Source organism: Triticum aestivum, chromosome 5B (assembly GCF_018294505.1).
Source record: "Triticum aestivum cultivar Chinese Spring chromosome 5B, IWGSC CS RefSeq v2.1, whole genome shotgun sequence".
Lineage (NCBI taxonomy): Eukaryota > Viridiplantae > Streptophyta > Magnoliopsida > Poales > Poaceae > Triticum > Triticum aestivum.
Window position 1 is genome coordinate 253,684,325 of NC_057807.1, and position 13,278 is coordinate 253,697,602.

A 13,278-nucleotide genomic window follows, 5' to 3' on the forward strand; every position below is an offset into this window, starting at 1 on the left:
CAGGAGATTTCCTCCGCTCTGTCGTTCGGAGATCTCCAAGTACAGAAAATTCACTCGACAGATACAAAGAATGAATCAAGGCGACTGAAAAAGAAGTTGGTGTCGTCACCTAAGTTCATTGATCCAGAACAAGACATACTCATAGCACGAAAAATGGGTCCGAAGAGTTCTCAACTCCTTCCCCACTCAAACCTCGATCCATTCAGGGGCTAATGATGAAGCCATGTACCTAGGGTAGGGTCACGGACCTGTCCAAGATGCCCTACCCAAGGACATTGCTAGAAGAAACCACCTGTCAGTCGACTCAGAAGTATTCCACTCGACAGACTTGAAGACACTTGACCATGAAGCCAACCACTCAACCACCAGGAGATGTAAAGTCACTCTGCATACGAACGGTCGGTCATTAAGTAGCTTTTATGGTCTAGCACTTTATGTGGGGCGTTACCAATAACCTCCTATCTTAATGTACTTTAAACCCCGCATAACTGAGGGCTGGAGGGTCTGGCGAACTCTATATAAGCCACCCCCCTCCTCAGTGTAAAGGGTTTGCACCCCTATAACTCATACTCATATAATCCAGTCGACCGCCTCCGGGCTCCGAGACGTAGGGCTGTTACTTCCTCCGAGAAGGGCCTGAACTCGTAAACATCTTGCGTTACAACTACTTCATAGCTAGGATCTTGCCTCTCCATTCCTACCTCCCTATTCTACTGTCAGACTTAGAACCACGACACCTACTACGCCCCCACCCGTAACCCTAAGATAGATAATGGGTAGCCCTCCAGCGAGCCCCTTTCTTCTTCTTTGTTCCCTCCGGCGAACTCTCAAAAATCAACTGACCCCAATTCAAAATTCAGTCGACTGTCATTTAGCTAATATGACTAAATAGACTAACCTCGTGTTGAATTTCTTCAAAAGAAAAATGATTGAACACTTCTGTAGGAATTTAATAGGAATCATATCAACGTTTTCATTTGTTCCAAAGGGTTTACACTTATGCCTAATTTTGTTGCTGAGAAGAAAAGACCCTCACAATATGACCCATGACACACCTTTCATCTACCCCGGAAAAAAAAGGCACACCTTTCATCTTATTTATCATGTACTCCCTCTGTTCCTAAATAGTACTCCCTCCGTCCGGAAATACTTGTTCTCAAAATGGATAAAATGAATGTATCTATAACTAAAATAAGTCTAGATATAATCATTTCTAGGACAAGTATTTCCGGACGGAGGAAGTATATGTCTTTCCAGAAATTTCAATTGGACTACAACATATAGATGCATGTAGACATATTTTAAACTGTAGATTCACTCATTTTGCTTCGTATGTAGTCTCTTGTTGAAATTTTTAAAAAAAACTTATATTTGAGAACGAAGGGAGTATAAAAAAAGGAGCGGCAGATTTATGACAAAATTTTATGCCAACAGACGCTATCGAAAACAGTCACGCACTTTGTTTGGTTGTGTAGGGCGCAGTTGCAGGGACGTAACCTGAAACAGAATGGTTTGATCGCAAGCTTGTCTTGTACCTTGCGACCCAAACCTCGGGGATGAATTCCAAGAGAATAATCTCAATCTTCTCAGTTACTCCACCGAGATGCGGACAAAGATGGCATTGCGCGTGCCGCAGATGCGTCCAGCCTTGGAGAGACCCGAGGTGACACATGAGACAAGCTCACCACATCGGAAGGTATGAACTCGAGGCCTCGCCATTGTTGTTGCTTCGAACCGGACAACGGGGTCGAACAATGCCCATGGCTTGACTCACTCGATAACCTTAATTACTCTCTGCAGGGAGTGGAACCGCGCACTTGGGGTGGGATAGCATCCATCATGTTCCAGCAGCAGCAGCCGCCGCAGCGCCAGCAGCAGCAGGAGGACGTGATGTCGTCGGCGACGTCCTCGCCGGCGTCGACGCTGTACTCTCCCACGCCGTACGCTTTCGCGGGGACGTCGGTGCAGGAGCTGAGCTCGGACCAGTGCAGCGTGCGCCTCATCAGCCTGCTGTACCAGTGCGCCTCCGAGGTGGCCGCCGGCGAGTTCGACCGCGCTAACCTCTGCCTGGAGCATATCATGCAGCTCGCGTCGCTGGACGCGCCTCACACGCTGCAGCGCCTCGCCGCCGTCTTTGCGGACGCGCTGGCCTGCAAGCTGCTGAAGCTCCTGCCGGGCCTCTCGCGGGCGCTCCTCTCGTCTTCGAGCTCCGACGACGCCCACCTCGTCCCGGCCGCGCGCCGCCACATGTTCGACATGCTCCCGTTCCTGAAGCTCGCGTACCTGACCACCAACCACGCCATCATCGAGGCCATGGAGGGCGAGCGGTTCGTCCACGTCGTCGACCTCTCCGGCCCTGCTGCCAACCCCGCGCAGTGGATCGCGCTGTTCCACGCATTCCGTGGCCGGCGCGACGGCACGCCGAATCTCCGCATCACCGCCGTCCACGAGAGCAAGGAGTTCCTCGCTGGCATGTCCGCGGTGCTCGTCAGGGAGGCCGAGGCGTTCGACATCCCGTTCCAGTTCAACGCCGTCGAGGCGAGGCTCGAGGACATGGACTTGGACGCGCTCCGGCACAACCTCCGCGTCAGGTCCGGCGAGGCGCTCGCGGTGAGCGTAGCGCTGCAGCTGCACCGCCTCCTCGCGGCCGACGACACCGGAGGCAGGCGGCAGGGCGGCCTCACCCCGCTCCAGATCGTCGCGCGGTCCAGCCCGAGCAGCTTCGGGGAGCTCCTGGAGCGGGAACTGAACACGCGGCTACAGCTGAGCCCCGACGCGTCCGCGTTCTCCTCCATGTCGCCGCAGTCCCCGATAGGCGGCCACTTCCCCGCCGGAGGGCAGCAGAGGCCCAAGATCGGGTCCTTCCTGTCGGCGGTGAAGGCGCTGTCTCCCAAGATCATGGTGGTGACGGAGCAGGAGGCGAACCACAACGGGGCGGCGTTCCACGAGAGGTTCGACGAGGCGCTCAACTACTATGCGTCGCTGTTCGACTGCCTGGAGCGCGCGGCGGCGGCGCAGCGGGGCAGCGCGGCGGCGGAGCGGGCGCGGGTGGAGCGGTCGGTGCTGGGGGAGGAGATCAGGAGCATCGTGGCGTGCGAGGGCGGGGAGCGGAAGGAGCGGCACGAGCGGGCGCGGCAGTGGGCGGGGAGGATGGAGGCGGCGGGGATGGAGCGGGTGGGGCTGAGCTACAGCGGCGCCATGGAGGCGAGGAAGCTGCTGCAGAGGAGCGGGTGGGGCGGGTACGAGGTGAGGCACGACGCCGAGGGGCACTGCTTCTTCCTCTGCTGGCACAAGAAGCCGCTGTACGCCGTCACCGCTTGGAGGCCGGCGGGGTACCACCACTCCGGCGGCGCCAGGTCCAGGTGATGGATGAGCGGAGCGTATCTCCTTCTCGTGTGCCGCATGTACCCTGCTGTCTCTCTCTAATTCAGGTGTGTTAATTTGACTGTGGATTGGACTGGATGAACAGCTTGTTCTACCGAGTTTGCCACAGGAGTACAGGTACAGCGCTCCAAAAAAAGCTTTAAAATCCAGGTGAATGTTTTGGGCCTCCGATTCGGTTCGACAACTTTGGTGTTTCTTATTCCCATCAACGGTCAACTAGATCCAACGGCTTAGACACCTTCTTCTACCTTCCCACGCCCCTAAGATAGATAATGAAATAAATAAACGATGTTTCTCTCGCGAGCTCACCATCCCCACACCCGTAACATAGATAATGGGATAACCTTCTCCGGCGAGCTCCTTCCTTCCCTCCTTGTTCCTTCCTTCACGTGAAAATCGACTGATGTAAATTTCAAATTCAAGCGACTTACATATACCTATTGTGTTTTTATTAACTCAAATGTAGCATTTAGAGGATATGAATCACACCGGCATCTGCATAGATAGGATGGACACAACCAATAACAAGCAGTCCAACAAAAAGGTAAATGAAACGACATAATGTCAACAATAAAGTTGTATAAAACCAGCATTGTGTCTATATCAAAGGAAGGGGTGGACCAATCCGGAGATTACGCTGTCACCCATGTTGGGTAGAAACCTCTGTGGTTACTTACTTCAAGCGCATACACATCACCTTGAACACCGGTTGATACTCCATTTGATCCAGCATAGACCTCGTATGGAGCCAATGAGTACAACGCAAAATAACCTGCAATGGAGAAGAAACTTTGCCACTGGAGACAACATCATTTCTATATAGTCAAAGCGACCATAATAAGGGTGCATGTCAGGTATTAGCATGTTGAACCTACCTGGTATTCTGTCAAGTCGGAGACCATAAATATTGATTACACTTGTGGTTGTTACAAATTGGACGTTATTTGGATGACTGACCAAGTAGAACGTGCAAACTTGCATTGGAAGAAGAGGTGTTTGATCGTCTTGCCATGAGGACAAAAACAACACTTCTTACTCCCATGCCAATTGCGCAGAGCGAGGTTATCTTTTGTCAACACAACTCACATTCGAAGATACCACATGAAAATTTTAGTTTATGGCAGTACCTTACATTTCTAGGTTTATTTATTTCTATGCACTGAAATCTCAGAGTGCATAAGAGCACGATACATAGACTCAACAGTAAATGACCCAGATGTGATGAGACTCCAATGAAACAAATCCCGCCCTTGTGTCATGTTAATTGATTCCAAATGGGTTAACAGTTGTTGCCATGACATAAGTCGGGGGCCAACCAAGTCCCGCCGAAAAGATACATCGAGGGGTAGGGTGTGGAGCTAAGCACTTCCGCAAGAGTATCATCCTTATCGCGGAAAATGTTGTACAAGTCTGGACATTGTTCCCAGGGAGTGGTGTTTCCTAACCACTTACCCTCCCAGAAACATACCTCTGAGTCACCTTTTATCGTGAAAGACCCAAAGCGGAAATGATGCTTCTTTGTCGTCATCAGGCCAGCCCAAAAATGTGAGTCCATCAGGCTTCAATATGCCTGGGACACCGCATTTTGGCCTAGATACTTATTGCGCAACAGGGTTTGTCAAACGCCCTCCTCGGTAAGTGGCTTGAACAAACATTTAATAAGTAAGGTGTCATTCTTGACCTTGAGGTCTTGAATGCCGAGACCTCTTTGGCCTTTCGATTGACAAACAACACTCCAGGTGAGCCAGTACTTTTTCTTTTCACTATCTCCTTACCAAACCAATCTGGACCTAAAATAATCAGAACCCCTTTATGGAGTTGAAAATAGGAAAGCGTATAGTTAACCATGTTTGTAAGGACCGAGTTGACAAGAACTAGTCGTCCTCCAACAGAGAGCAACTTACCTTTCCAACTGCTCAACCATTTCTTTAAGCGCTCTTTGTCACATCTACATGTTTCCTTAAAAAAACTAAATCAAATGTCTGTCATGCAACCTCACTTTAAATCAACGATTGATAGCAATTCAACCATACATTTAAATCTTAATAGGAGTGACGGATGTTCAACACATTTTTGAACTCATCGATCCCAAATTCAACCATACTCCTTGAAAGCGGCCTTCATCTCGTGTTTTCTCTCCTCGGGCTTGAATTTCTTCATTGATGCATGTTGTTCACCTAGATGGGTTGCTCCTTGAGCTTCATCCGGCAATGCATCTATGTGAAGGGCTTGCCCTCCGTCCTTTGCTTCATGCCTACAAACCCTGCACTTGTGGCCAACCACGCATCCCACAACAATGCATTCTTCCTCACTGAGTACCCCACCATCGTGCTTGCTTCATGTTAAACAAGGAGAAAATTAAAAAAATCCCAATGGCATTTGCTCAAACACTTGTCGGGCGTGGTGTCTGCCATGGACAACATCGGCTAGGGCGAACGATACATGTGTTGCGGATGGATCCACACCTCGGTGGTGAAGAACAAGGTGCCTGGGTGGAGCAGTGGTGGTTCGACAAGAACTAGGTGGCGGACAGGGTGGTGTAGAGGCGGCGGTCTTGGTGGGTGCGGATACAAAGCAAGGGGAGGGACGAAATGGGAGAACAAGCCTCTGAGAGGGGTGGTGGGTGGGTTAGGTTTGTCGGAGTACGACATGGCGGGCGTCTGGGATTCCCCAAACCTCCCACAAGTTTGTTTCTGGTTTGGCTGAATTCAAACGTCCGGACCGGTCCATGGACATGTGATGCATGATGTTGGATGGGCCAAAGGACCGCGTTGTCCAGACATTTATGTGTGTTTTGATGAACAACGTTGGAGTTGCCCTTATGCAAGGGTGTCTCGCCATCTCTCTAGGTTTCAGCGATAATGTCATACTCCTTCGGTCCAAAAATATGGTGTGTATTGGATTTTTTCCCGAAGTCAACATGACCAAATTTCTAACAAAATTTATCGGCATGTAGAATATCAAACCAAAGCCATTAGATTTGTCATGAAATATATTTTCATTATATGGTATACATTTGGTACTGTAGATATATATAATTTTCTCAATAGGCCCTGATCAAAGTCTGTAAATCTCGATTTCCGCTGAAACTAACATGCACTATATTGTGTTACAGAGTAATCACAACATAGTGGGAAAAAAACTCCATGTAAAAAGGTGTGATGTTGGCTTCTCATGTCGTTGTCACTCAAAAAAAGCAGTCTTGCATGCTGCCATATGTGTGCCTTCACACAGTTAGGCTGAGCCAGGTCTCTTTTTTTCGGGTGAAAAAACTTGTATTACTCAAACTCCACACATGTACAGTCCATCGCAGCCATCTCTATGGATACGTGAGGTCCAGAACCCAACCAAGTCATGGTTCTACCCTCAATACGAGCAAAATTAGCTAGGCTATCACTAACCTTATTCTGGATACAATTTACATGAGTAATACAACTTTCACGAAGAGACATAAGATATTTAATCTCCTTTATGATGGACGAGTAAATGGATCGGTCAACCTCCAAAGCTTGGGTCATCTTCACCGCCACAATTGAGTCCATTTCCACGATCACCGGTAGCTCATGGCAAAGGACCAGGCACACAACTCAGCTTCCAGTGCCTCGCGGCAAGAGAACAATTGCCTGCAAGAGGAAAAAAATGATCGCTCCCTTATCATCATGTAGGACCATTCCAGTGCCAGTTGTTCGTCATCCGCAAAAGACCCATCAGTACTAAGCTTCACCCATCCGGACTTTGGCGCTGACCACTTAGTCACCGTTTTTTCCATTATCATGTGCGGACTCCATCTTTCATATGTGATGCTAGACTTGCCTTTCTGTGGATCAGTAGAGAGATCAATTTTAATACCAATCAGAGAGTCCAAATAGCTTACCAAGAATCTTTTCGATGCTTACATAGGCGGGGCTGGTTTATGGTGTACGACCTCATTGTGTATGTGCCATACCCTCCACATGGATAACAATAACATAGATCTCTCAATATTCTGTAGCGGTTCAAGTGCATGCAACAACAACTCATCCCCGTTATTTTGCAGGGTAGATAAACATGGGAGTGGCCAAACTTCAGACATTGCTTCCCATAAGATCCTCGCAAAGGAACAGCGACAGAGAGCATGGAAGCAATCCTCTGGTTCACTAGCACATACCGGACAAAGGTTACTTGTTTCAAGTCCATGCATGTACTTGTTGCACCATGTCGGTAGCGAATTTGTAGCAACCCGCCACACAAAATTCTGGACCGTGGGAGGAACATCTGAAGACCATATGAGCTTCCAACAAGAGCGCCGACCGTCAGGTCGCGATCTAGAGCTCGTTGTCGAACTCCTGTGAGCCTCTTCAAAACCAAATTGGTAAGCACTCTTGATCGAAAAAACGCCGAACTTACCCGGCCCCCAAGCCAAGGTGTCGTCCTCATGCCTAGGAGACGCCCTTATTTTCAATATCTCATTTACATTAGCCGAGAGGAAATACTCCTGCAATAGCTGAAAGTGCGTTATATCGACTAGAGGGGGGGTGAATAGGCGATTTTTATGAATTCTTCACTAAGGAATTTGCTGGTGAGGAAATTCCTAAATGAATAACTACTTGCAGTGGAATAAGTACTCAAAAGTAAACATAGCAGAACACAAGCATAGTCATCATGATGAAATGAAGACAAGCACAGAGTACAGAAAGCGTAAGCACGGGATAACACAGGATGAAGACGGACAGACTGAAGAAATTGAACTGAGGAAATTGAGAAAGTCTTCAGTCGAAGTCTTCAAACAGATATGAACAAGTATAGAACAACAGAAATGAGGAAATGAAAGAGTTTAGGAAATAGAACCAGTAAGCTTGGTGAAGACAATGATTTGGTAGACCAGTTCCAACTGTTGTCTCAGTTGTACGTCTGGTTGGAGCGACTAGGTATTTAAACCTGAGGACACACAGTCCTCACCGTATTCTCCTTGAGCTAAGGTCACACAGACCTCGCCCAATCACTCGTGGTAAGTCTTCAGGTGACCTCCAAACCTTCACAGACTAGGTCACTCGGTGATCCACAATTCCTCTTGGATGCTCTAGACCATGACGCCTAACCGTCTGGAAGAAGCACAATCTTCAAAGGTAACAAGCATCGGATCCACGCATGATCAATCTCTTCAGTGATGCTCAATCACTTTGGGTTTGTAGGTGTGTTGGGTTTGGGTTTTCCTCACTTGATGATTTTTGCTCAAAGTCCTCGGAGGATGGGATGCTCTCAAATGACAAGTGTCAGTTTCTCTTGGAGCAGCCAACCAGCTAGTGGTTGTAGGGGGGCGGCTATTTATAGACTAGGGAGCAGCCCGACATGATAAGACATAAATGCCCTTCAATGATATGACCGTTAGGTGGGTAGATATTTTGGGACAGCTGGTGCATAGCACAGCAACGTTGGAAATTTGACTCTCAAATTCCTCAGGGCTATCATGTTCCTCACTGTGTAGGTAATCCGCACTGGCAAATTCCTAACTCCTCAGTCAGAACAAATTCCTCAGCAACCAGAAGAACTTCGTCCCTGTTACTGAAGAAATTGACTGAACTGTATGAGATTTCCAATGGCTTCACTCGAAGGGAAGTGTAGGTGTAGGATTTTGAGTTGAGCATCACATGGAAATTTTTCCTTAGTATTTCCTCGACCCCCTTTAACAGTACGGTGTTTCCTATGACTCAAGAAAGAGAAAATGAAACTACGAAAACAGAAGTCTTCACGCTTCATGTTCCTCGAATGATTGCCAAGTCTTCAAGGTCACACCAATTTCTTCACTTTCAAAGTCTTCAAAAAGTCTTCAGAAATACAAAGTCTTCAGTTAAAGAACTTCATTTTTAGGGGTTGACTTTCTCTGTAAATATAAAACTCCTCGTAGACTTATAGACCTGTGTACACTCACAAACGCATCAGTCCCTTAACCTATAAGTCTTCAATACACCAAAATTACTAAGGGGCACTAGATGCACTTACAATCTCCCCCTTTTTGGTGATTGATGACAATATAGGTTAAGTTTTCAACGGGGATAAACATATGAAGTGTAAATACTGATATTGAGGAATTTGATTGCAAGATATAGAAGAACTCCCCCTGAAGATGTGCATAGTGAGGAATTTGCTTTTGAAGCAATGCACACTTGAAGAGCATAATCATGGAGATCTCGCCATATATCTTGTAATTCATACACGCATTTGACATATAATATGAAGAATTTGAAATGCATGATGAAATATGGTGACTGATGTAATTCGCATGCGTGCATTGACATTGATGAGGATTAGGCATGCAGAAGAACTCAACAAAGGTATCAAGCCACCATAGAGTTTAAGTTTGCAACTCGATCCAGCAAAGTCATCAAAAGAACGAGAGTTGTAACTTAGCAAAAAAATTGCCCATATAAGATCGACCCGCTTGAAGACTAACTCAAATTTCTCCCCCTTTGTCATTGAATGAACAAAAGGGTTGAAAAATGAGGACTAACGCCCCTGAAGAATATCATGATGATGGAGGAGCACCAGCGTTGTTGGGGTCTTGTGTCGTTGTAGGGCCTGCCACAGTGTTGTCCAAGTCTTAATACTCGTCTGTGTCGCGTGATGAAGAATATGAACTGGCGACCAAGGAAGGAACCTTAACCTTCTTGTATTTCTTCGGTGGAGGAGCAGACGAGTCAAAATCTTCCTTGAAACCCACTTGCTTCAAATCTTCTTCACCATAGAGATATGACAGAATAGCCCAGGTGCGATCGAAGACTTCATGGAGGTAGTAATGGTTTTTCTTCACTGCATTATGTGTAGCAGTCATGTTGTGAAGAATAGAGTCAAACTGACGCTTAACCCATTTGTGGTTTTGATCCACCTTCTGGTGAAGACTAAGAAGCAGCTCACGGTCAGTCATCACACGAGGAGCGGTGGCTTGAGGATTTGGCTTGGATGCATTGGCAGCAGAATCATGAGTTGCAGAGTCATCATTGGTGGAACAAGATGCAGCTTTGCGGAACTGACCATCCAATGGACGAATACCTTCATCGATAACAGCTGGTGCCTTGCCCTTCTCATCAGCTGAGGAATATGTCCGTTTGAGGACTTCAATCGGTGGCAAGTAGCTGAGGTGATTCTAAAAGTCAGCTTTGTAGTTGAGTGAAGACCTTGTTCTGAGGAATCTCATGATCCAAGGAGCATAAGGCTTCGGCTCAAACAGAGAAAGTGCAACATTTTCCAGAGTCCTCATGAAGAAATCATGATAGTTGACAGGGATGCCATGCATGATGTTGAATAGCATATTCTTCATGATGCCAACAATTTCCTCATCAGATGAGTCATGGCCTTTGATAGGACTCATAGTCTTCGTCAGAATGCGATAGATGGTTCTTGGCACATACAACAATTCCTTCACGAGAAATTTTGTCCTTGGGGCTTGACCAGGCTTCAGAGGCTTCATTAGCACTTGCATGTAATGAGCAGTAAGTTCAGGTTCTTGGTATAGACAACGAGCACCTTCAGGTGGAGGACTGATTGGCAGGGCATGAAGCAATTCAAAGGCCGGTGCCTTATAATGAGTGTTTTCGGTCATCTAGTCCAACACCCAAGTGTTGATATTATCAGCATCACCTGTGATGTGCAGCGTTGCGTAGAACTGAAGAATAAGCTCTTCATTCCAATCAATGATGTCAGAGCAAAAGTTTAGCAGTCTTGCATCATGAAGCATACTGAGGACTTGAGAGAAGCAAGGCATTGATTCCATGTCCACGTGAGGAATATGCTCGTGTTCGAAGACTTTTTCTTTGTTGAAAAGCAGTGAAGAATAGAAATTGGCCTGGCTGGCAGTCCAGAAGCGCTTCCTTCTAAGACGAACATTGTCATAAGGATTGAATTCAGTGAAGAAAACATGGTGGCCGAAGAAGCCATCAACCTTGAATTTCTGCTTCTTTGAGAAGGGATCCTTTGGCTTGGGCTGAGGAGTGTCAGTCAATTGCATCACCACCTCAGGAATCACAATCTCAGGATCCACAGACTGAGGAATTTCAGGCTCTTCTTCAGCTGCAGCCTAGGTCTTCAATTCTTCATTTACAGTTTCTTCAGCACTAGTGGCTGGAATTTCTTCATGGACAGATGGGGTTGCATGAGGTTCTTCAGATCCCATTTGTACTTTAGTAGCAGCTGGGGACTGAAGTTGCTTGAAGTGGAGTGAACATTGGAGAGCTGAGGTGCTGACTTTCCCAAAAGTCATCATTCAGCACTGGTGTGGTACAACCAATGTCCACATCCTCATCTTCCATTTCTTCAACACCGGCCACTTCAGCAGTGAACTGAGGCATAGGCGAGGATACCACAGGTGTTGAAGGGATTGCATCCACTTCAATTTCTTCATCCAACTGCTCTGACGAAGCAGTAGAAGGATTCTTTTCATCGGATTCGCTTGGAATCACATAATCTTCACTAAAAGGAACAAGGTCCTTTGATGGCATGAATGAGACAGGAACGACATCAATTGGGTTGTCAATTGAGCTTGTCAAAGGCTTCATCTTCTTCGGAGCTGAAGAATCTGATGAAGTTGATGCCTTCCTTTTCTTCACAGCTGCGTGCTCTGCAGCCTTGGTCTTCTTCACATCTGATGCAGATGGAAGGATCGGAGTTGGGCTAGGCGCAGGAGCAGCAGAGGAATTTGGTTCAGTTTCATCAGGCACAACTGATGTAGTTGCCGCCCTGACTTCTTCATTTTCTTCAAGCGCACCACTAGTGGATGCCCTGGCAATTTCTTCAGTGGCTGGAATGCAGTCATCAGCCCTGGTACTTTCATTTTCTTCAGCAGCCTGATTGTCATCAGTGGTGCTGGCATGTTTTTCAGTAGGCTGAGCAGATGCTTCAGCCTGAGGATTTTCTTGTTGTGTTGGGGCTGCAACATTTGAAGTGAGTTTATCAGTAATATTCACAAATCTGACTTTGGCTCCAAGCCAGTCAGCATAGTAGCGATCAAATTCATCACTCAGTTGCTTAATCTCAGCTTGCAAGGCAATGAGTTGTTCAGGGGTAAGAGTGAGGACATTGTCCTTTAGGTAGCGCTGCTTCTTGTACTGCGCTTTCTTCACCCTTCTTCCTTCTTCAAATTTCCATTTTTCTTCTTCAATGAAGGCAGTCAGAACATGACTTTGACCAGGAGGTTCATCTCTGGCAAAGGCGTGTTTGGGTCCTTGTGCCATAAATCAATGAAATCTAGGATCAAGTTTGGATCCAATAACAGTGGCACATTGATGCCTTTGGCTCTAGCGGCCCTGGCATGCCTGTCTCTGATGATTTCGGCAAGTTCTTCATCATCAGCCTCATCATCATCAGAGGGCACTTGAAAGGCGACCTGCTTCTTGTGAGGACTTGGTCGAAGGCCTCGTCCAGCAGTGGCCTTTTTCTTCAGCAGAGAGGGGCCAGTTGAGGAATTTGGTGCAGCTGAGGAACTTGCAGACGCTCCTGAGGAAATTGAGATGCCTGTAGTCCTTTGGCACATGGCAAGATGCACATGTGCCGAGGATTTAGTCGGAGCAGCTGAAGACTTCGTCAGAGGAGCTGAGGACTTTGAAGGAGGAGCAGATTGAGGAATTGGCCATGAGGGCTTTGAAGAGTCTGGCTGTGAGGGCACTGCTGAGGAACTTGACCATGAGGGCATTGAGGGAGAAGCACTTGGCTTGTGAGCAGGCTTCTTAGGCATGGCCTTCTTCGGCTTGCTTGTAGAGGCCTCGGCAGTGGTAGCAGCAGCAGCAAAGTCTTCATTAAATTTCCTCACTGCTTCCTTTGCTTGTTTGGCCAGTTTGGCCTGGCGCTTAGCCCATTCATCAGGATAATCCTCACCGCGCTTGAGGCTGGTGGGATCTGCCAATTGGCCAGGTGCCAATGGAGGTG

At 47.4% G+C, this 13,278-nt stretch overlaps 1 protein-coding gene across 1 annotated transcript; it reads left to right on the plus strand.

Annotated features, from left to right (window-relative positions):
* The first annotated feature begins 1,614 nt into the window (after nt 1–1,614).
* On the plus strand, nt 1,615–3,534 carry LOC123115944 (scarecrow-like protein 3). The gene has a single exon (XM_044536972.1). It carries the CDS (start codon nt 1,699–1,701, stop codon nt 3,364–3,366), a length of 1,668 nt encoding a protein of 555 aa, XP_044392907.1. The 5' UTR covers nt 1,615–1,698; the 3' UTR covers nt 3,367–3,534.
* The last annotated feature ends 9,744 nt before the right edge of the window (nt 3,535–13,278 follow it).

Bases quoted from the DNA above. Each gene is read 5' to 3' on its own strand.
- LOC123115944 (XM_044536972.1), top strand. From the start codon at position 1,699: ATGAACTCGAGGCCTCGCCATTGTTGTTGCTTCGAACCGGACAACGGG.